The sequence below is a fragment of the Carcharodon carcharias genome, chromosome 5 (genome assembly GCF_017639515.1).
Source record: "Carcharodon carcharias isolate sCarCar2 chromosome 5, sCarCar2.pri, whole genome shotgun sequence".
Lineage (NCBI taxonomy): Eukaryota > Metazoa > Chordata > Chondrichthyes > Lamniformes > Lamnidae > Carcharodon > Carcharodon carcharias.
In genome coordinates this window covers 106,959,824-106,983,005 of record NC_054471.1, presented here as the reverse complement: position 1 = coordinate 106,983,005, position 23,182 = coordinate 106,959,824, and the positions used below count along the sequence as shown (strand labels likewise).

Here is a 23,182-nt window from a genome sequence, read left to right as displayed (position 1 = left end):
AACAGTTCCTCTGACATGTCCTCCTTCTTCCTTAACCGAGGTTTTCCACCTACGGTCGTTGACAGGGCCCTCAACCGTGTCCGGCCCATCTCCCGCACATCCGCCGTCATGCCTTCTCCTCCCCCCCAGAAACATGATAGGGTCCCCCTTGTCCTCACTTATCACCCCACCAGCCTCCACATTCAAAGGATCATCCTCCGCCATTTCCGCCAAATCCAGCATGATGCCACCACCAATCACATCTTCCCTTCACCCCCCCGGTGGCATTCCGTAGGGATTGTTCCCTCCAGGACACTGTCCACTCCATCATCCCCTACTCCTCAACCCCTACCTATGGCACCTCCCCATGCCCACGCAAAAGATGCAACATCTGCCCCTTCACTTCCTCTCTCCTCACCGTCCAAGGGCCCAAACACTCCTTTCAAGTGAAGCAGAATTTCACTTGCATTTCCCCCAACTTAGTCTACTGCATTCGTTGCTCCCAATGCGGTCTCCTCTACATTGGAGAGACCAAACGTAAACTGGGTGACCGGTTTGCAGAACACCTGCAGTCTGTCCGCAAGAATGACCCAAACCTCTCTGTCGCTTGCCATTTTAACACTGCACCATGCTCTCTTGTCCACATGTCTGTCCTTGGCTTGCTGCATTGTTCCAGTGAAGCCCAACGCAAACTGGAGGAACAGCACCTCATCTTCTGACTAGGCACTTTATACAGCCTTCCGGAGTTCAACAACTTTAGATCTTGAACTCCCTCCTCCATCCCCACGCCCTTTCTGTTTCTTCCCCCTTCCTTTTGTTTTTTCCAATAATTTATATAGATTTTTCTTTTTCCACCTATTTCCATTGTTCTTAAATCTTGTATGCCCTGCTAGTCTTTCCACCCCACCCCCACTGGAGCTGTACCTTGAGTGCCCTGCCATCCATTCTTAATTAGCACATTTGTTTAGATACCACCTTCAACACTTCTTTGTTCCTTTGTCTGTGACATCTTTTGATTATCTGCTCCTATCACTGCTTGCTTGTCCCTACAACCACACCACCACCACCCACCCCCCCAACTTCTCTCCCCCAACCCCCCCCAACCTTAAACCAGCTTGTATTTCACCCCTCTTCTAATATTCAATCAGTTCTGTTGAAGGGTCATGGGGACTCGAAACGTCAACTCTTCTCTGCCGATGCTGCCAGACCTGCTGAGTTTTTCCAGGTAATTCTGTTTTTGTTTTGGATTTCCAGCATCCGCAGTTTTTTGTTTTTAACCCTCCATTCAGGACTGGTCAGGAGCCTCAGGTGAGGCACATACATAGACAGGGAGATTTAAAATTGGAACTGGCCGTGTGTTTATTCATCTTCCAATAAAATACAGTGAAATATGCAGAAAGTTGAACATCAACACCCAGGGGCAGCACACACTGCTGCTTTCCCAGCTACTGAATGGAACCACATTCGTTTCTTCCACAAAAGGATGGCCTCAGTAGAAAATAACATTCTGCTTACATAAAAGAAAAAAAGCAATTGTTCAAAAAACATTCTTACAGCTATCCAAAGACTGAAGGATGCAGGAAAGTGCAATGTTCAAGTGTCCCGGGATAGTGTCTGTGTAGTAACTTGCACTTTGCTGCGGTGTACAATTCAGGTTTGTTTTTTCCGTTTACAGAAATGGCAGCAAGAAGTGGGGCTCATTGCTTCAGTTTCTCTGCAAAGATATAAATGAGCAAATTAGCCAATTGTTCATTTGCACCATTTAAAACAACTAAAACCCCTTTAGCTTGACCTCGTAATTCAACATTTATGGGCTATTTGAGATGTTTTTGAATGGAAAAAACCCTTTTTGCCTGATCATTTAGGATCACACAATCATGCTTTTAAAACCCATTTCTCCAGGGTGGGAATTGGGGGTGGATGTGGGGGTGTGCTAGCTCCCTCTTCTCTTGTGTAACAAATTAAACAAACAATGCCTGGGAGGATAACAATGTTACTTCACAGCTTCCTCAGATCATCAATGAGCACAAACTAGAAAAATAATTCCAATCTAACATCTCCATTCTGCTTGTGGCTGCTTGTCAGTGATTTGTGTGAATAACTTCATCCTGGGATAGCAGCCCAAACAGGTCATGGTCCCAACACTATTAACATAAGCCCTCAGCTGTGAGAATGATAGTATGGTTTAATGTATTCAACAAACTAAAAACTTGGAGAGGAAACATAACATTTCCTTCAGCTCTGTCATTAACTGCAATGTTTCACCAACACTGTTTATCTTTAAATCAGGGCTAAAACTAAGCTCGACAAAGGTGTAAATGATTCTGAACACAAAGATCAGTGTCAGTGTTTTTCCACTGCTGTCAATTCCACTGCTGAGAAAGGGTTTTTCTCTGCAGGAATAGTTGAAGCGTTAAATCTGCTTGTGTATGTTTGGTATCTTTTAGTTTATCTGTTGCCTTCCTCTCCAAGTATAAGTGCCATCATCAGGTTCAGCACTACTTGTACTGAAGTAATTTAGTTCCAGAACAAGACCAATACAGAGTGTTAAACGTTCAGTCAAGAAACATCCAGATTTATGATTTGCCATAGATAAAATCTGATACAAAAGAGATTAAATTGTGAGGAAGTTTTCAGATCTTACTTTGTTCCAGCCTCTTCTGCCTTGCCCACGACCTCTGCGCCCTTCACCATGGGAGGCTGCGAGGTCCCGCTCATACTCCTTCTTCATTTTGTTCTGCTCATACCGTTTTGCCATTGTCAGAAGCTCTTCAGGAACTGGCTGCACATGAAGAGACCACATCATATGACCAAACTTGATTATAAAGATGCAGTAATATAACTATCTCGCACCCTGTCGACAAAGACTGCAGATGGAAGTAAAATTTAATAGAAATTACAGCACAGAGAGAAGCAGACCATTCTGTTTAACAGGTTCAAGCCAATTTTCATGCTCCACACAAGCATCCTCTCACTTTGCTTCATTTAAACCCATCAACATATCTTTCTACACTTTTCACCATCATAGACTTATGTAGCTGCCCCTTAAATCTATCTATGCTAATCGTCTCAGCCACTCTCTGTGACAAGAAGTTCCACATTCTCACCAATTCTCTGCGTAAAGAATTTTCTCCTGAATTCCTTGTCATATCTGTAATTGTGTTATACTTAAGCCCTTAGTTTTGGATTCTCAAACAGTTGGATCATGTTCTCTCTAAATATAGTCTACCAAACACTTTCATAATTTCAAAGACCTCCATCAGGTCACTCCTCAGCCTTGTCTCCATAGGCCTGAACATTTATTTTTGAGTACAAGAACACCCAGGGACACTGGATCCATTCAGTTCAGATCATCTTCACTAAACACAGCTGTTTCTGGTTTCTTGCTGAATTATACAGTCCCAGCTAAAGATTATTCCATCGATTCAATTTCAGAGGCTGGGGTACAGGAGATGCTCTGCCAGGAACAGAAAATCTCACTTTTAATTTTTCTATATTGAAGTTAATGAATAATTTAGCCCTGACTTTTCAGTCAGCCTGCATCTGATTGCAGTATCTTCACCTGCTCCTTTAGACAAGATGTTAGAGTGGAGCAAACTGAATCAGTGAATTACTGATATGCAATGCCACTAGAACTACAGAAACATACTTGACACGCTCGTTCCAGAATTGCAATCAACTCTGCAGCAAATCTCCAGTCATTCCTTGTGAGAAGCGTTATTGCTGATCCCATGCGACTGAAAGAGAACACAGCACGTTTAAAATAAAGACAAATCCCCAATGTCCTGAGTAACTGCATTAAGTAGCAAGAATAGCAAATTGTCAACATTTACTAGGAAGTTATAACTTGCCTGTTACCAACACAATCACGAAAAGTGGACAAAGCCAGTTGTTCCATCTCCTGCTCAAAAGGAACAGCATGTAGTAATGGGAGGGCATTTCCATACTGACAACCCTCTGGACCAAGGGTGGAGTGAAGGCTGAATGAAGGAATTGGGCCACTAACATAGAGGGGTTAAAGCTGTACCCCAGATGGGGAAGCTGCTGAAGTAGTAAAACTTTATTTGATAACATTATGAATGAAGTGAGAAAGTTAATGGCAAACAGACAGGAAAATGCTTTCAGGATACAGGCAGAATGGAGGGCTTCTATGAAATAGGTCAAACTTGGCAGATAAGGACTGTAAACCTGCTCGTTTTCACCCTAAGCGTTGAAAGAAGCTGAGACAGGTGGGAAGGTTCAATTTTTTCCAGTAGCAAATATAACCGAGATGATCAGTTTAGTTTGTCACGACTGACTGGAGATTGTGTGCAGCACTGTCAAGCCCCACTGCTCCGTGAGCTGTGACAAATGTGAAAAAGTTTGATCAACCCACCTAATTGTTTAATTTGGGTTAACAGAATACAAGCACCAGGTTTGTAAACTTAATAAATAAATGTTTATTGAACAAATTGTCTTTAACCAGTGGCAAAAGAAAGAAATATGAACTGCTAATTTCTAATTCTATAACTTAAACTATACCCCTTCTTAAATCCCTATACACACATATACAAGACACGTAAGACACATAAAAACATGGATTTTAAGGGTGGGATGAAACAGCTCAATAGCACCAATTCTGGAGTACAGGATTTGATGAGTTAATTTTGATCAATGCCTTCTAAACTCCTTTCAGTTCTTTGTTGATGACATGAGGTGGTCTTCTAGCACTCTCAGCCTTTGGTTCACTGGTTGAGCACTTGCCTTTCGATGGCTCCAATGGTGATTTTCCCCTTTTGCCGCTTGACAGGGGTTTTCAGAGAGAGAGCAGGTTATAGAGAGATGAGGCGAAAAAGCCAGCTAGCTATTATTGTGGAATTACTGGGGTCTTACACACACAGGAGCAGGAGGTTTTAGGTCTTTTTCTTTTCAGACTAGAGCTATTCCGCTGCACTGCTCTCACACAAACCCTGGTCAGGAGCCAATTAAAACATTGTTGCCAGGCAGTTCCCCAATAGATCAGACTCCTCCTCTGCATCATCCTGTCTTTCATGGTGCACTCTGTTCCAGAACAGCAACATTGTATATATCCCTCGCACTGTTCCAGTGGACAAGTCTTTCAAACCACAGCCATTGTAATTTTAATCCACACTCCAACAGAAATAAAAAGATACGTTCTTTACAAGTTATAGATTCAAATGCCTTACATTGACTCTGGGAGCGCCCATTGATAGTAGGCAGCCAACATGGCTCTATGACTGGGATATCAACTAACAATGTGAAGGGTGGCAGAATGAAGAGAATGGGTTGTTGGGAAAAAAAAACAATGAGCAGGGAAGGGGAGATGTTGGTTGGGAAATGCTCACACAGGTCAGTTTTTAAAAAAATGATTTGAAAACCAGCAATTTCAAAATTGCCTAAATTTGCAGATCTCACGTGGTAAATTAGAATGCGCAAAACTCGGAAGGAGATGCGGCAGATGCAGTTTTAAGTAGCTGCGAGTTAAGCGACAGGGTCTCTCTGGTATGTGTACATGTCAGAAACGGGCTGCTGGTTTTCAGCCCAGTACAGAGCTCTAAATATTAGTGTATCATTCCTGACACCATCAAGCTCCAGTGGCCCCAGGCGGCAATCAAAGTGAAGAGATAAATCCATGAGCTGATTTTAGAATTGTCAGTGGATTTGCTGACATCAAATTTGGAGAATTATTTACCTTAAAATATCATATCATTAGAAGGCAAAAGATCGATAGCAATATTTTAAAAAGTAAGCTGTGCAGCCAATTGGGATCATGAAGGGAGTGCTTTGTCTCTTGTGCTGAGACAGTTAAGAGGAAGCTCGGTGTAATTGTTTAAGCTATGAAAAGGTTTTCCATGTTGTAATCAGGAAAGTTTTTTTTTCTTATCTCTAACTGGAGACCTAGGTAAACTGGGACATTGAAGAAGTTTCAAAATGGAAAGAGACACAGTTTGTCATTTGAACTGCTACTGGTTATTACGTACTATACATTACATTGCTGATATTTGAAAAAAGATGAAGCGTGTTATTTTTTTAAAAATTCATTCACGGGATGTGGGCTTCACTAGCTGGGCCAGTATTTATTGCCCAGCCTTTGTTGCCCTTGAGAAGTGGTGGTGAGCTGCCTTCTTGAACCCCTGCAGTCCATGTGCTGTAGGTACATCCACAGTGCTGCTAGGGAGTACCACCAGATCAGGCATGCAGTATCTTTGCCTGGATTATCATACTCCGTCCAAGCATCATCTAAACCTGTGTCTGTTTTATATCAGACACTGATATAGAAAAGCTTGAATGACACTTTAGAGAACAGTTCAAGAACATTTTGGCAAAGACATCATCTTCTTTTGTATGCAATGTTAAACCGAGAGGCAGAGTGAAAATGCAAAAACGACTCACATTTATATAGCAGCTTGCATGATGACAGGGCATCCCAAAACTCTCTACAGTCAATGAAGTACTTTAGAAGTGTACGCTGTTGCACTGTTCCCCCAAGCAGCAAATTACTCCAATGAACAACAAGTGATAATGACCAGATAAGTTGTTTTTTGTGATTTTGATTGAGGTATAAATATTGGCCCAGAAACAGGGATAATTCCCCTGCTTTTCTTCAAAATAGTGCCATGCGAGCTTTTACATCCACCTGAGGTGGCAGAAGGGGCCTGGGTTTAACATCTCATCTGAAAGGTGGCATCTCCAACATGGCAGCATTCCCAAAGTACAGAGTGCATAATTCAGAGAGCACACAGAGACAGAGAGGGCATACAAAGTGAAAGGTACAGAGAGAGAGGAAGAGAGAGAGGTAGAGGCAGAGACTCTATGATTGAATCTGTACTTACCCTGCTCTGCCAGTCCGCCCGATTCTATGCACATACTCTTCTATGTTGCGAGGAAAGTCGAAGTTAAACACATGTGTGATATCATGTACATCAAGTCCACGTGAAGCAAGATCAGTTGCAATAAGAATCCGAACTCTCCCTGGAGAGCAGAGAGGTTTGCATTTATTGTCAAAAAACCTCAGCAACATACTTTCTACATTTCCATATTAACCCCTGGACTCAGCTCTCCCACAACCTCCTTGAAACCGACACACATCAGAAGCGACTTGTAGATTATACACAGCATAAGCACTTTTGTTATACTGCTTGCCTGGACATCAGCCAATTCACTGTGCACATAGCAATCTGGCAGCTTAATGATGCACTATTTATGAGGCGTCAGCAGTTCATCATATTCCTCATGGAGTTGATGGGGACAGAAAAACACTGGGATTTGCCTGGATTCCCACAGGAGTAGGGCACTGTGGACTGCTCACATGTAGCCCCAGTGTGCTCCCCATCATGAAGCATACTGTTTTTTAGAGGAAGAGCTTCCAGTCATTAAAAACGCAATGCATGTGTGGTTACAGGCAGTGACACATGCAAGTCTGTGCCAGATTTCCTGGCAGTACTCATGATGCTTTTATTCCACCAGTTCATCAGGTGACAGGCTAGCTGCTGGAATAGGAAGCTTACCTTAGCTATCCTCATGAGGTTATTGAATTTCTTCCTGCAGTGCTGCCATGCCCTAAAGGCATTATCCCTAATTTTGACATGCTTTGCCACTTCTGCCAATTGTGAAGGACTGGAAATCTTTTGCCACCTGCTGGATGGAAGATGCCCATTCATTGTGCCTACTTCCTCTACAAAAACCTCCAACACAGTGTGTGAAAACTAAAGGGGGGGGGGGGTGGCGGTGGGAAGGTCCTGGCAGCCTCTCCTGTACTTGTCATTGTCTACAATCCTCTGGGATAGATATCTGCAGCCAAATTGCATTTCCCCTTTAAGAGGTATAGGACGCCTTTAAGATATGCCACTCGTGTGAAATTGGGGCCGCATCAGGTAAGGTGTCGAACAACAGTGTGAGCAAATTATGGCAACTCGGTACTGTTTGCTTAAAATAGTGACATGAGTATGGGTTTTCTTTCTGCCCAGGTGATCAGGCATCTCCCCTGACCAAGGAAACACACAAAGAAATGTTTACCTACAGTGTCTGTCAACAATCAACAACTTTGCTGGTTTCCTCCTAAACTACTTCAGGCATGGCTGGAGAGCCACAAATTCCCAGTAGGCATTGGGAGAAGCTATCTTGAAAGTTGCAATTATTACAAAGCAACTGCTTTTTAAATTACGCAGTGTTTTAGAGTTTAAAAGAATGATGGTGATCTCATTGAAACATATAAAATTCTGTGGGGGCTTGACAGGGTATATGAAACAGGTGAGAGGCTGCTTCACGGAGTCATTGCAGCACAGAAGAAGGTCATTCAGCCCATGACTCCATGCCAGCTCTCTGTAGAGCAATCCAGTCAGTGCCATTCCTCCTCTCTATCCATGTAGCCCTGCAAGTTTATTTACCTCAGGTGTCCATTCAACTTCCTTTCAAAATTACTGATAGTCTCCACTTTCACCACTCTCGCAGCTAACGATTCCCAGGTGTGTTACATACTGGAAGAAACTTACAAAGAGAGACAGATACCCAGATGGCTAGATCACACGTTTTAAGACATCGTCACACACTGGGCATGTACACTTGGGGGCAGGCGGTGGCATACTGGTAAAGCCCAGGCTACTGCTCTAGGGACAACAGGTTCGAATTCCACCATGGCAACTTGTGGAATTTAAATGCAGTTAATAAATATGGAAATTAAAAACAAAAGCAAAATACTGCAGCTGCTGGAAAGCTGAAACAAAACCAGAAAATGTTGGAAAAAATCAGCAGGTCTGACAGCATCTGTGGAGGGAGAAACAGAAATGACGTTTCGAGTCTGTATGACCCTTCTTCAGGAAATTAAAAAGCTAGTCTTAGTAATAGTGACCATGAAACCATTGTCGATTTTTGTAAAAACTCATTTGGTTCACTAATATTCTTTAAGGAAGGAATCTGCTGTCCTCACCTGATCTGGCCTACATGTGACTCGTAAATGCCCAATGAAATGGCCTAGCAAGCCACTCAGCTGTATCAAAGCTGCTACAAAGTCTACAAAAAGGAATGACACTGGATGGATGCGAACAAGGAACAGGAGTAGGTCATTTGGCCCCTCAAGCCTGCTCTGCCATTCAATAAGATCATGGCTGATCTGATAGTAACCTCAAATCTGCATAAGGCCTACCCCTGATAACCTTCCACCCCCTTGCTTACCAAGAATCTATCCACCTCTGTATTAAAACTATTCAAAGACTCTGCTTTTACCGCCTTTTCAGGAAGAGTTCCAAAGGCTCACGACCCTCAGAGAAAAAGTTTTGCCTCATCTCCCTTTTAAATGGGCGACCCCTTATTTTTAAACAGTGACCCCTGGTTCTAGATTCTCACACAAGAGGAAACATTCTCTCCACATCCACCGTGTCAAGGCCCCTCAGGATCTTATATTTTTCAATCAAATTGTCCCCTACTCTTCTAAGCTCCAGTACATACAAGTCTAGTCTGTCCAACCTTCCTGCATAAGACAACCCGCCCATTCCAGGAATTAATCTGGTAAACCTTCTCTGAACTGCTTCCAACGCATTTACACCTTTCCTTAAATAAGGAGACCAATACTGTACACAGTACTCCAGATGTGGTCTCACTAATGCCCTGTACAAGTGAAGCATAATCTCCCTACTTTTGTATTCAATTCTCCTCACAATAAATAACATTCTATAGCTTTCCTAATTACTTGCTGCATGCTAGCCTTTTGCGATGTATGTACTAAGACATGCATTTCAGAGCTCTGCAATCTCTTGCCATTTAGATAATATACTTCTCTTTTAACCTTCCTGCCAAAATGGACAATTTCACATTTTCAAACATTATATTCCATTTGCCAGATTCTTGCTAACTCACTTAACCTATCTATATCTTTTTGTAGCCTCCTTATGTCTTCTTCACAATTTACTTTCCTACCTATCTGTGTGTCATCAGCAAATTTGGCAATCATCCAATCCAACCATCCCATCCATCCCTTCATCCAAGTTATTTATATAAATTGTAAACGGTTCAGGTCCCAGCATTGAACCCTGTGGCACACCACTCGTTACATCTTGTCAATTTGAAAAAGACCCATTTATACCTACTCGCTACTTCCTGTTAGCCAGCCATTCTTCTATCCATGCCAATGTTACCACCTATACCATGAGCTTTTATTTTTCTGATCTGGCGCTTTATCAAATGCCTTCTGCAAATCTGAGTACAGTACATCCACCAGTTCCCCTTTATCCACAGCATATGTTACTACCTCAAAGAACTCCAATAAGTTGGTTAAACATTATTTCCTTTCCACAAAACCATGATTACCTTGAACTCATAGCCCTGCTATAACTTATTTAATAATAGCTTCTAACATTTCCCTTATGACAGATGTTAAGCTAACTAGCCTGTAGTTTTCCACTCTGTCTCCCTCCCTTTTTGAATAATAGTTATATTTGCTATTGTCCAATCTAATGGGACCTTCCCGGAATCTCGGGAGTTTTGGAAAATTAAACCGCTGGACCCGGGAACTAGATAGCCCATAGCTCCAACACTTTACGCAGTACCTCTTCTCTGATGATCCCTCCCTTCCATTTCCTGATTGATAACTGCTTCTGGAATGGTACTTGTTTCCTCTATAGTGAAGACTGAAGCAAAATATCTGTGCAATTCTGCCATCTACTTGTTTTCCATCATCAATTCTCCAGACTCACTTTCCATGTGACCAGCGCTCACTTTGTTAATGCGTTTCTTTTTTTAAATACTTATCTGTTTTTATATTTCTGGCTAGCTTTCTCTCATACTCTAATTTTTCCCTCTTGCATAATCTTTTAGCCAACCTTTGCTACCGCTATATTCTGCCCAATCTTCTGCTCTTCCACCTGTCTTTGCACAATTATATGCTTTTTCTTTAAGTTTGATACTATCATTAACCTTTCTAGTTAACAACAGATGGTGTGTCCTGAAATATTCCCTTAAATGTTTGCCACTGCATCTCTATTGACCTATCCCTTAACCTAATTTACCAATTCACTTTAGCTAGCTTGGCTTTCATGCCCTCACAATTGATCTTATTTAAGTTTAAAACATGGTCTCGGACCCACTCATTTCTCCCTCAAGCCGAATGTAAAATTTAATAATTCTCTGATGAATCAGTTCTCTTCCATGTTGAGCATCACTTGGAGGAAGCACGGAGGGTGGCTATGGCACAGAATGAACTCTGGGTGGGGGACTTCAATGTCCATCACCATGAGTTGACCAGTAGTGCCATTACTGACTGAGCAGGATGAGTCATAAAGGACACAGCTGCTAGACTGGGTCTGTGGCAGGTGGTAAGGAAACCAACAAGAGGGAAAAGCATACTTGACCTCATTCCCACTAATCTATCTGTGACAGATGCATTGGTGCAGGACAGAAGTACCCACGGCACTGTCCTTGTGGAGACAAAGTGCTGTCTTCACACTCAGGATACCCTCCATCGTGTTGTGTGGCACTACCACCGTGCTAAATGGATTAGATTTTGAATCTAGCAATGCAAAACTGGGCATTCATGAGGTGCTGTGGGCCATCAGCAGCAAGAATTCTACTCAACCACAATCTGTAACCTCATGGCCCAGCATATCCCCCACTTTACCATTACCATCAAACCAGGAGATCAACTCCATTTCAATGAAGAGTGCAGAAGGGCATGCCAGGAGCAGCACCAGGCATACTTAAAAATGAGGTGTCAACCTGGTGAAGTTACAACACAGGACTAAAGTGCCAAACATAGAAAGCAACATGTGATTGACAGAGCTAAGCGATCCCATAACCAATGGATCAGATCTAAGCTCTGCAGTCCTGCTACATCCAGTTGTGAATGGTGGTGGACAACTAAATAACTCACTGGAGGCGGCGGCTTCATAAATATCCCCATCCTCAATGATGGGGGAGCCCAGCAGATCAGTGCAGAGGCAAGGCTGAAGCATTTGCAACAATCTTCAGCCAGAAGTGTTGAGTGAATGATTGATGTCGACCTCCTCCTGAGGCTTCCAGAATCACAGATACTAGTCTTCAGCCGATTCAATTCACTCAACACGATAGCAGGAAATGGATGAAGGCACTGGATACTGCAAAGGCTATGGGCCCTGACAATACCCTAGTATTATTACTGAAGGCGTGCGCTCTAGATTAGCTGTGCCCTTGGCTGTTCCAGTACAGCTACAACACTGAAACTGCTCAGTTATGTCCTGCCCACAAAATTTAGTACAAATCCAACCTGGCCCATCAATCTATTCTCGATCATTAGCAAGGTGCTGCAAGAAGTCACTGACAGTCCTATTAAGTGGCACTCACTCAGAAACAATCAGCACCTTCCAAATTCGCGACCTCTATCACCTAGAAGGACAAGGGCAGCAGATGCATGGGAACGCCACCACCTTCAAACTCCCCTCCAAGCCACACACCATCTTTATTTGGAACAATATCTCTGGGTCAAAATCCTGGAACTCTCTCCCTAAAAGCACTGTGGGTGTACCTACACAACATGGACTGCAGTGGTTCAGGAAGACAGCTCACCACCTCCTTTTCAAGGTCAATAAAAATGCTGGCCTAGCAAGCAACGTCCACGTCCCATGAAAGAATAAAGAAGCATACGAACGCATTACATTGTTTCCCCCATTTAAAACAAAACTTTTCAATAAGCTATTTAGTTACACTAACTATACAGCTTCAAGAACAAAAAAAAACTTTTGAGAATATGCACACTTGGCAAAATAACTAACATTTTTTCTCTTTAAATTATTTCTATAAATAAGAGTCCAACCGCTACTTTACAAAGTCTTTCTGATCTTCCTACAGAATTTGGTGTAGAGTCAGATTTTCAACTGTCTGGTTTCAATTCAGGATTTACGGAAGATTGTTTTGATATTTTTTGGATTGGCTGGACAGCCCAGAATTAGGGGGCATAATCTCAGGATATGGGGTCAGGTATTCAAGACTGAGATGAGGTAGAATTTCTTCACTCAAAGAATGTAAATCTTTACAATACTCTACCCCAAAGGGTTGTGGATGCTCAGGCATTGAGCATATTGAAGGCTAAGACTGACAGATTTTTGAACTCCAATGGAATCAAGGAAATGGTGATTGTGCAGCAAAGTGGGTTTGAGGTCACCGATCAGCCATGACCTTACTGAAGGGTGCAGCAGGCTTGAAGGGTCGTATGTCCTATTCCTGCTCCTATTTCCTTTGTTCTTAAACAACATACAAAAAATGTCTGTAACATTCTCATCCGGGGGTTCAAATTCCTACACAATGCTCCTGCGATATTCTATTCTTTTTATGTTCCAGCAGCCCCTTCCATAATGGCATCCTCCCTGTTTTCTGGGATTCTCATCCTGCACTGTCCATCTTGCAATCTCTCTCTTAGACTACTCTTTCATTCAGGGTGCTAACCGTTGACCTGAAGTCTCCAGTAGGACACTGCTGCAAGTGTTTGTTTTGGCCATCGTCTAAAAAATAGCTTCCTTTGTGATATATCCAGACTTGGGCTGACAAGTGGCAAGTAACATTCTCCCCACAAGTGCCAGGCAATCACCATCTTCAAGAGAATCTAACCATCAACCCCTTGACATTGAATGGCATTACCATTACTGAATCTCCCACTATCAACATCCTAGGGGTTACCATTGACCAGAAACTGAACTGGACTAGCCAGATAAACACTCTGGTTATAAGTGCAGGTCAGAGGCTAGGAATCCTGCAATGAGTAACTCACCTCCTGACTCCCCAAAGCCTGTCCACCATCTACGAGGCACAAGTCAGGAGTGTGATGGAATACTCTCCACTTGCCTGGGTGAGTGCAGCTCCAACAACACTCAAGAAGCTCGACACCATGCACGAAAAAGCAGCCTGCTTAATTTAACACCCTATCCACCACCTTCAACATTCACTCCCATCACCATCGATACACAGTGGCAACAGTGTGTACCATCTACAAGGTGTACTGCAACATCTCACCAAGGCTCCTTCAACAGCACCTTCCAAACCTGCAGCCTCTACCAATTAGAAGGACAAGGGCAGCAGGTGCATGGCAACACCATCATCTTCAAGTTCCCCTCCAAGCCACAAAACATCTGACTTGGTAATATATTGCTGTTCCTTCACTGTTGCTGGGTCAAAATCCTGGGACTCCCTCCCTAACAACACTGTGGGTGTACCTAGACCAGAGATTGCAGTGGTTCAAGAAGCCACCTGCTCAAGGGCATTTAGGGATGGGCAATAAATACTGTCCTAGCCAGCAACACCCACATCCCATGAATAAAAAAAGTTACAGACCAGGAGAATAATCACAGGTCACTAAAATAATTGTGCACCTTATTTTCTTTGAACACTTTTGTTTATTAGTCACAAAAGTATTCAAGGTGGGAAAAAGGCTGTTTGACCTGGGGTGGTTAGAGGCAGAAAGTCATGTGATGAAAATTCCCAGAGCAGGTCCAGACTTGCCAACTTTGGCACCTTCTCAAATATTCCTCCCACTAGATGCCAGTTGATTTAGATTTCCACCTGGTGGGTGGACCAGGATTACTGAAGCTGTGTGTAAGAGACAGGGAGACAGAGCCCATGCTCACTTGTTATGCAACATCACACACTTGACAGTAACTCCATGTTCTCCAGAAAAAGGCAAAAGCCAAACATGTCATAAGGCGCATCAGGGGAGAGAGTATTGAAACCATCGCCACCAGAGAACTAGAAATAATTAAAAGCTGCCAAGTACTTGGAGAGTCAGCAATAGCTCAAATTTCCAAGTGGTGCAGAAAATTTTTAATTGATGTAAAACTGCCTCAATGAAAGTGTTCTGTTGTTACAGAAATCCCCCCTTGAGTTACCTTCTTTAAAATCTTCCAGGGCCTGCTCGCGATCACACTGCTCCCGATCACCGTGAAGAGACTGGACTGGGATTCCCTGCAGGCTGAAATCACTCGACAAATCATCAACTCTAGAACAAGGTATAAAGGACATTCAGTTAGTCACCCACAAAAAACTTTCACGCTTAAAAAAGGAAGCCACCTCTTCAACCAGTGCCTCCAAGCCCCTCTTGACTCATACCTCAAATGTTGTGGTTGCGGCGGGGAGTTGGGGTGTATCAGCTCCCTTATCATCTTCCACACATTAAGATACTACTTTTTAAACAAACGTATACTTGATTGCCCTACTGGTTCTATACCTTTCTCTCAGTCACAATTTAGATGGGCAGATTAAGTGTTTGCTAAAAATCATTTTGGTAGAGTTTGTATAAGATCAGAGCAAGTTCCCCTGTCATGTTTGAAATAAAAATCAGAAACAAAGGGGTTAATGGGCAGACTCAGACTGAATTCACATTCTGCCTGCTGGTTAAAGAACTGCAAAGCAGCCGGTGTTATGCAGGTTTCCAACCAACTGGCTAATCTCCTTCCTGATACTGAGACTTCTTGTACAGGAGGCAAGTTTACAAAAAACTTTATTGATATAATCATACAAGTTGAGCAATTTGACCACTTGTGTTTTGACTCAGCAGAAATGAAATATTTTTGGACAATTCCTTCCAGTATTTCCTATGAAACACAACCATTTCATGTAACCCGCTATACAATAATTGGCATTCATACAGTGCCTTTAAATGAAGTCCCAAGATGCTTCACAGAAGTGGAACCAAATTTAATAATAATGAATACAGAATTAAAGGAAATATTGGGGCTAATGGCCAACAACTTAGTCACAGAGGGTGGTTTTAAGGCAGGGTTTCCCAAACTGTGGGTCACGAGCTCTGAGGCAGCAATGGCTGCCGCGGAGCTTGGACTAATTTCTGACAGCCTGACCGCTCTCAAAGGCATGATTGCTGCTGCTTTTTTGCCTATGAATAGGTAAGTGTTTGTTTTCTTTTTGGAGAAACCCTGCTATTTCATCAACTCCCCCCAAGCTCAAGTCCTGTTCCCCCACCACCCAGGTCAAGAACCAAAGCTGCCTCCCCCACTCTGGCTCAACAACTGAAGCCTCCTGCCCTCCCCCTCCCCTCCCCCACCCCCCTACTCAACAACTCTCGTAGCCCCAAATTTTGACTATGGGATCACCCAAAGTCTTGAGGCATTAAAATGGGGTCACATCAGGAAACTACTTGAGGAGCACTGTTTTAAGGAATGTAAGGAGTGTCTTAAAGGAGGAGAGAGATATAGAGAGGTGAAGAGGTTTAGGGAGATAATTCCAAAGTTTAAGGACTCAACAGCTGATGGCATCGTTGTCAATGGTGAGCTGAAAGCATAGGGGATGCATAAGAAACCAGAATTAAAGGAAGGAATAAAAAGTTCTTTTGTGGGTCTGGAGATAAGTGTTAGTGGGGAAGGTTACAGAGATAGGGCGATCACCTGGAAGGTTTGGAAGGTAAGGGTGAGAATATTAAATCGAAGATATTGCCGGACATTGAGGGTGATGGGTGAGCTGGACATGGTGCGAGTTAGGAAATGGACAGCAGTGGTTTGGATGAGGTAAGTTTATAGAAGGCGGAGGATAGCAGATTGGTCAAGCCAGCATCGGAATAAGCAAAATGACAAAAACATCGGTGAAGGCTTCAGCAGCAGATGAGCTGAAGCAGTGGTGGACAGACACTATGTTATGGAGAGGGAATTAGGTGTTCTTAGTGATGGAAACGATTTGGGGTCAAAAGCTCAGTTCAGCATCAACTAGGACACCAAGGTTCAAACAGTCTGGTTCAACCTGAGGCAGGGGTTGGTGAAGAGGGAACAACAAATGTGACAGGGCTGAAGATTATGAATGTCATTGCTCTTCCCAATGTTTAGCTGGAGGAAATACCAGCTTATCCAAAACTGAATTTTAGGCAAGCAGACTGACAACATAAAGGGAGTGGAGGGGTTGAGAGAGGTGGAAATGAGATAGAGCTGACTATCATCAGTATTCATGTAGAATGTGATCCCATGTCTGAGAGTGATATCATCGAGGCACAGCATGTATACCAGGAAGAGTGGGCATTTTACTGATAATCCAATTGTAAGGATTTAATTTAACATTGGAATGGGTGGGTGGATGGGCTGAAGAGTCTTTTCCCTTTCCATCCTCTCTTATTATTCCATACATAGACCTCCCAATGAATGACTGGCTTATTTTAACCCTTTCCCACTCAATCTAAAAAGCCCACATGCTATAATTAAAATAAAGATGAAACTAAAACCTTCCTACACAATGCCATCACGAGACCAGAAACAAGGCAGCTTTCAAGTTGGCAAATGGGGTAAATAATCAGGTGGCTTTATATAGGACAGGATCAACTTTGATGTTGATAGATAGTGAAAGGCAACATGGGCTGTTTATGCTAATGGTGTCTGAAGAGGAGGTGAGAGAGGAGTCTCATGTGCAGCATAAGCACAGGCATAGACTAGTTCGATGTGGAGCTGTTTCTGTGCTACAGACATGATGTAAAGTAGTAATAGAACATACGTCCACTGTTAGGGGTACTTTTATACAAAAAGACAAGCTCGTGATTCGCAATGAACTACAGCCCAACCAATATCAATTATTGTTACATTTGAAAGAATTCTCCTTTGAGCTTCATTTTTATCATTGGAAAATCCCCTGTAGTCAAATTCTAAATCAGGTGACCAGAAATACAATCTCTAATTGTAATAGAATCATATAATCTTACAGCACAGAAGGAGACTGCCATTTGGATCATTGTCCCTTTGCTGGCTCCTTGGTAGAAGTACAATTTTTACTTCAAGTACTTAATCCAATTCCCATTTGAAAGTTACTTTTCATATCCAACGTGATATAAAAATCCCCTGAGATTTGTTTTGGGTTAGTGGACACAACATTGAGATGGCTGCCTTGGCCTGAAGTGCACTTGCTGCTATCACTGTTCCCAGCTGTGGCAATACTACATGAAGTCCAAGACTCACCAACACTACCCCACCAGCTATACTGCTGGCACTAAGTCAACAAAGTGCTCAAAAAGAAAGGGAGGAAATAGATGTCAATCACCAGAGAAAGGATGTAAATATATGGAAAACCAGGCAATTCATTTCTTCCCAGACCCCAATGTGATGAGGTGAATTCTCCCTGCTGTCCTGGTCAACATTTATTCCTCGACCAAGATGACTAAAACAAACCTGGCCATTTATCATATTAGTGTTGTGTGACCTTGTGTGCAAATTAGCTGCTGTGTTTCCTACACTACAACAGTGTGTACACTTCAAAAGTACTTCATTGGCTGTGAGGGCTTTAAGGCATCCTGAGGTCATGAAAGGTGTTAAATAAATACAAGCCTTTCTTTCTGTAATCTGACCACTCAATTGTTGCCACATCCTGAGCTGGAGCATGATAGACGTTCTGGTACTATTCCCTGCAAGAGCAATAAAATATCCTGATAAAATATACCAAGGCGGTCTGAGCTGGAGCAACCTAAACATTTCTCATTGGGCAGCAGCTAGCTCCCAAATCCCAATCTCTGGGATTTTGTAACATTTCAAATCTTCAATAAACAATGAAGTGAACTGAGGAAAGCCAGAGTACCATTAGTCCCACACAGCTAACACTGAACGTACGTAAGCTTTCTTCCCACAAAGATGATGACTTTGTCCACGGGGTTCATGGATTCAATGAAGTGAAGTGTGTAGCTTCTTTTCTCTTCTTCAGGGATAACTAGTACATTTTGTTCCACGGTCTCCACTGCCTAAGAGAAACATGTTTATTTAGCTTCAAACGCTTTTCTACTTTTGTCTGTTGTACAAACACATTCAATGTGGTGATTTAATTATAGCAAACATACGTTATGTATTTGGCACCAGGTGAAGCTACTCTCCTAACATGAAGGGAGCACAAGTCAAAGAACTGACACTATTTCTCATGGCAAGTCCTTTCTCCAAGTGTCCCACCAGAATACTTGAATTTACACTTATACATACACCTAATACTGGAACATTAAAAACGGGAGAAGACCATTCTGTTCCTCGAACTCCACCATTCAATTAGATCACAGCTGATCTGTATCTCAGCTCCATTTACCAGCCTTTGCTCCACATCGCATCCACAACAAAATCTACCAATCTTTAACAAAAACAGAATTACTTGGAAAAACTCAGCAGGTCTAGCAGCATCAGCAGAGAAGAAGAGTTGACGTTTCGAGTCCTCATGACCCTGCAGCAGAACTCAAAGTTCTGCTGAAGGGTCATGAGGACTCGAAACGTCAACTCTTTTCTTCTCCGCCGATGCTGCCAGACCTGCTGAGTTTTTCCAGGTTATTCTGTTTTTGTTTTGGATTTCCAGCATCTGCAGTTTTTTGTTTTTATCTCTATCAATCTTTAGTCTTGAAAGCTCCAACTGACCACAGGATCCACAGCTTTTTGGGGGGACAGAGTTTCAGATTTCCACTGCAGTGTGTGAAGAAGTGCTTCCTGATATCATCCCTCAACAGCCTGACTCCAATTTTAAGATTGTGTCCCCTTCCCTATGACTCTTCCCCAGCAGAGAAATACTTTATCTATCTTACTGAATCCCTTTATTACCTCAATCAGATCACCCTCAATCTTTTAAAATCAAGGGAATACAAACACAGTCTGCCCAGTGTACTCATAATTTTACCCTACAAATCCCTCAATCCTGTCTTTTGGGTTGGTTATGACACTCAGCTTGTGCTGATCTAAAATAATTGGTCAATACATGGTTGAAATTGTTGGCATAACTAAAGGCCTGTACTGCCCTCACCCTACAGGTTTCATGCTAACTGCAAGTTAATCGCTGCCAGTTTTAAAAACCAGCCATCAGAGTAGCTCTTTAAACCAGTTTTAATCTCTGGTAATGTCAGCTGCATTCGGCAATAGTTGGTGGGGCTTTATGTAGAACTCAGAGACCTGATGTTACCTGCAGTACAGCAAAGCCCTAACCTATTTTAACAAAACAAAACCACCAAATTACTCCATTTATAAACAGAACACACTTTCACTGTGTTCTGGCACGCAATGTAAACCAGAGTAACTTTCTGGAAGTGTTTAACAGATTGCAAACAAAACCAAAGTACTTATTTTCTTATACTCACTGCCAAGTCCAGAGTTCCTACATAAACCATCATCGGATTCTTCAGATATGATTTTGCTAATCTCCGAACCCCATCAGGCCATGTTGCACTACAGAGAGAGGAGAAAGGGTTAACAACACTCAATGCTGTCCATTGTTTTGCAAGTACATAAAGTTACAGGCTAAATGCTCCAATGATGAAAGAGAAACAAGGCTGATCCCAGCACTATGCAGAACCTTATTTACGTATATATTGTTCAAGGTTTTTTAATTCATTCACAGGGTGTGAGCTTCATTGCCCATCTCTAGTTGCCCTTGGGAAGATGGTGCTGAGCTGCCTTCTCGAACCGCTGCAGTCCATGTGTAGGTTCACTCACAGTGCTGTTAGGAAGGGAGTTCCAGGATTTTGACCCAGCAACATTGAAGGAATGGCAATATATTTCCAAGTCAGGATGGTGAGTGACTTGGAGGGGAACTTCCAGGTGGTGATGTTCCCATCTACCTGCTGCCCTTGTCCTTCTAGATGGTAGTGGTTGTGGGTTTGGAAGGTGCTGTTGAAGGAGCCTTGGTGAATTCCTGCGATGCATCTTGTAGATGGTACACACTGCTGCTACTGTACGACGGCGGGGGAGGGAGTGAATGTTCGTGGATGTGGTGCCAATCAAGTGGGCTATTTTGTCCTGGATGGTGTCAAGCTTCTTGAGTGTTGTGGGAGCTGCGCTCATCCAGTCAAGTGGGGAGTATTCTATTACACTCCTGACTTGTGCCTTGTAGATGGTGGACAGGGTTTGGGGACTCAGGTGAGTTACTCATCGCACGATTCCTAGCCACTGGCCTGCTCTTGCAGCCACTGTATTTATATGCCTAGTCCAGTTCAGTTTCTGGTCAATGGTAACCCCCAGGATGTTGATAGTGGGGAATTCAGTGACGGTAATGCCATTGAACATCAAGGAGCAATGGTTGGATTCTCTCTTGTTGGAGATGGTCATTGCCTGACACTTGTGTGGCATGAATGTTACTTGCCACTTGTCAGCCCAAGCCTGGAAATTGTCCAGGTCTCACTGCATTTGGACATAGACTGCTTCAGTACCTGAGTAGTCATGAATGGTGCTGAATATTGTGCGACCACAAGTAAGCATCCCCATTTCTGACCTTATGATGGATGGAAGGAAGGTCATCCTTCCTCTTTCTTCACCCCAGCCTGCTTCACTGTTTCCCTAAAAGCATTGACTCAATGCTGGTTAGTTCCACACATGGTGCTCAGTTAGCATACAGTTCCACATATGGCTACCTCCCGATATCTCTGTCCAAGAAACTAGCGGCACAATCAGATAAAGGGATCAGAGGCATGCCTAATTCTGCCCATACTGGCACCACGCTCAGTGACAGTAATCAAAAGCCACACCTTGCTCTCACTAAACTCCTCCTCCCAAATCTCACCCAGGGACACAGTCAATTGTACCACATCAACCTGTGCGTAATCCTTGATCATATGAACATCAATTAATCTGAAGTTTCTACAAAAAATTACTTGGGGTGATGAATAAATCAGTGTATCCTTTTTTACCTGGTCATAATGGTCTGTCTATCAGGTCGTATATCCAAAAGAATCTTCATAATTTGAGGTTCAAATCCCATATCCAACATTCGATCTGCCTCATCCAACACCTGTTAGAGATAACATGACAAGATTATTCAACACAAGCTATTCTCTGCTCAAATGACTCACATTTTGATTTATTTCTGTGTCACACAGACCACCAGACAATAAGGAGCTGCCTTTAATATACAGTTAGGCAGCATCTATCCTGTATCTTGAAAGCATGTAGCAGGCAGCTTTAAATGCAGCACATAGTAAGTATTCTATTGAGCATTATACAGGCAACTACAGATAGAGTGACAATGAGCTTTTCAAAGAGCTGATCTGCTAAACCCTAAAGATCATCGGGTACCATTATAACATATATCGTGTTCAGAAGGAATTGGGTGCTTTTGCAAAGTGAGGATCATTACAAATATTAAAGCTCCTTATTTGATGTGCAAGTATGACCAAGGTGAAATGTTGCAATGTAATCACTGCAAGTGTGAGCACTTGATTACTGGCAAGGGTAGCTAACATACCACATTTATGGGATAGGAAATTTGAATACACTTCCTGCCAACTTTCTACATTCCAGTCTCCATTTTTCTGATGGGAATTGCCTTTATACACTAGTCCTGCTATAATTAAACCTTCCTGCCAGTAACAGGAGGTGTACCTGCAGAAATACATTTGCAGTGCAGTTTCTATGATAAAAGTGAATACAGAAATTTATTTTGGAAATATGAAAGCGTAGAAAGCCTAACTTTAAAATGAAGACTGAATGACATCTGTATACAAGATGCACTTAGTCTCCTCTGATGACACTTCGCCGGTATAGGCTTGACTCCTCATGCTAATTCTTTTTATATTTGTTCATGGGATGTACACTGGCAAAGTCAGTATGCATTGCCCAATCCCAATTGTCCTCGAGGTGGTGGTTGTGGGCTGCCTTCTTGAACTGCTGCAGTCATTCTGGCATAGGTACTCACGTCACCTTGTTAAAGGAGGGAATTCCAGGATTTTGACCTAGCAACATTGAAGGAACAGTGATATAGTTCCAAGTCAGGATGGCGTGTGACTTGGGAGAAGCTTGCAGGCGGTGGTTTTCCTGCACTTATTCTCGTTCTTGTTGGCAATAGAATTCTCAGGTTTGCAAGGTGTTGAAGAAACGAGCTGCTACAGTGCATCTTGTGGATGGTGGTGGAGGGAATGAATGTTTAAGATGGGGTGCCAATCAGACAGGCAGCTTTGTCACGGATGGTGTAAAATTTCTTTAGCGTTGTTGGAGCCATATTCATCCAGGCAGGTGGAAAGTATTCCAACACATTCCTGACTTGTGCTTTGTAGATGGTGGAAAGGCTTTACAAAGTCGAGAGGTAAATTACTCGTCCAACCTCTGACCTGCTCTTGTAGCTTCAGTATTTATATGGTTGGCGCAGTTAAATTTCGGGTCAATAGTAACCCCCCCAGGCTGTTAGAGGAGGATTCCGCATTGGTAATGCTGTTGAGTGTCAAAGGGAGGTGGTTAGATTCTCTTTGGAGATTGTCATTGCCTGACACTTGTGTGGCGCAAATATTACTAGCCACTTATCACCCAATCCTGAATGTTGT

At 42.8% G+C, this 23,182-nt stretch overlaps 1 protein-coding gene across 1 annotated transcript in view; it reads right to left on the bottom strand.

The window, feature by feature from the left end:
- Positions 1 to 1,320: 1,320 nt before the first annotated feature.
- The window catches only part of ddx43 (DEAD (Asp-Glu-Ala-Asp) box polypeptide 43), a 60,720-nt gene continuing 38,858 nt past the window's right edge, over positions 1,321 to 23,182 (bottom strand). Inside the window, exons 10-17 of the mRNA XM_041187146.1 lie at positions 21,557 to 21,657; positions 20,012 to 20,099; positions 18,522 to 18,649; positions 14,820 to 14,929; positions 6,813 to 6,951; positions 3,629 to 3,716; positions 2,624 to 2,761; positions 1,321 to 1,693 (exon numbers count right to left, since the gene is read on the bottom strand). Coding sequence (XP_041043080.1) covers positions 1,685 to 1,693; positions 2,624 to 2,761; positions 3,629 to 3,716; positions 6,813 to 6,951; positions 14,820 to 14,929; positions 18,522 to 18,649; positions 20,012 to 20,099; positions 21,557 to 21,657 — 801 coding nt within the window. The 3' untranslated portion in view covers positions 1,321 to 1,684. The remainder of the gene's footprint in view (positions 1,694 to 2,623; positions 2,762 to 3,628; positions 3,717 to 6,812; positions 6,952 to 14,819; positions 14,930 to 18,521; positions 18,650 to 20,011; positions 20,100 to 21,556; positions 21,658 to 23,182) is intronic.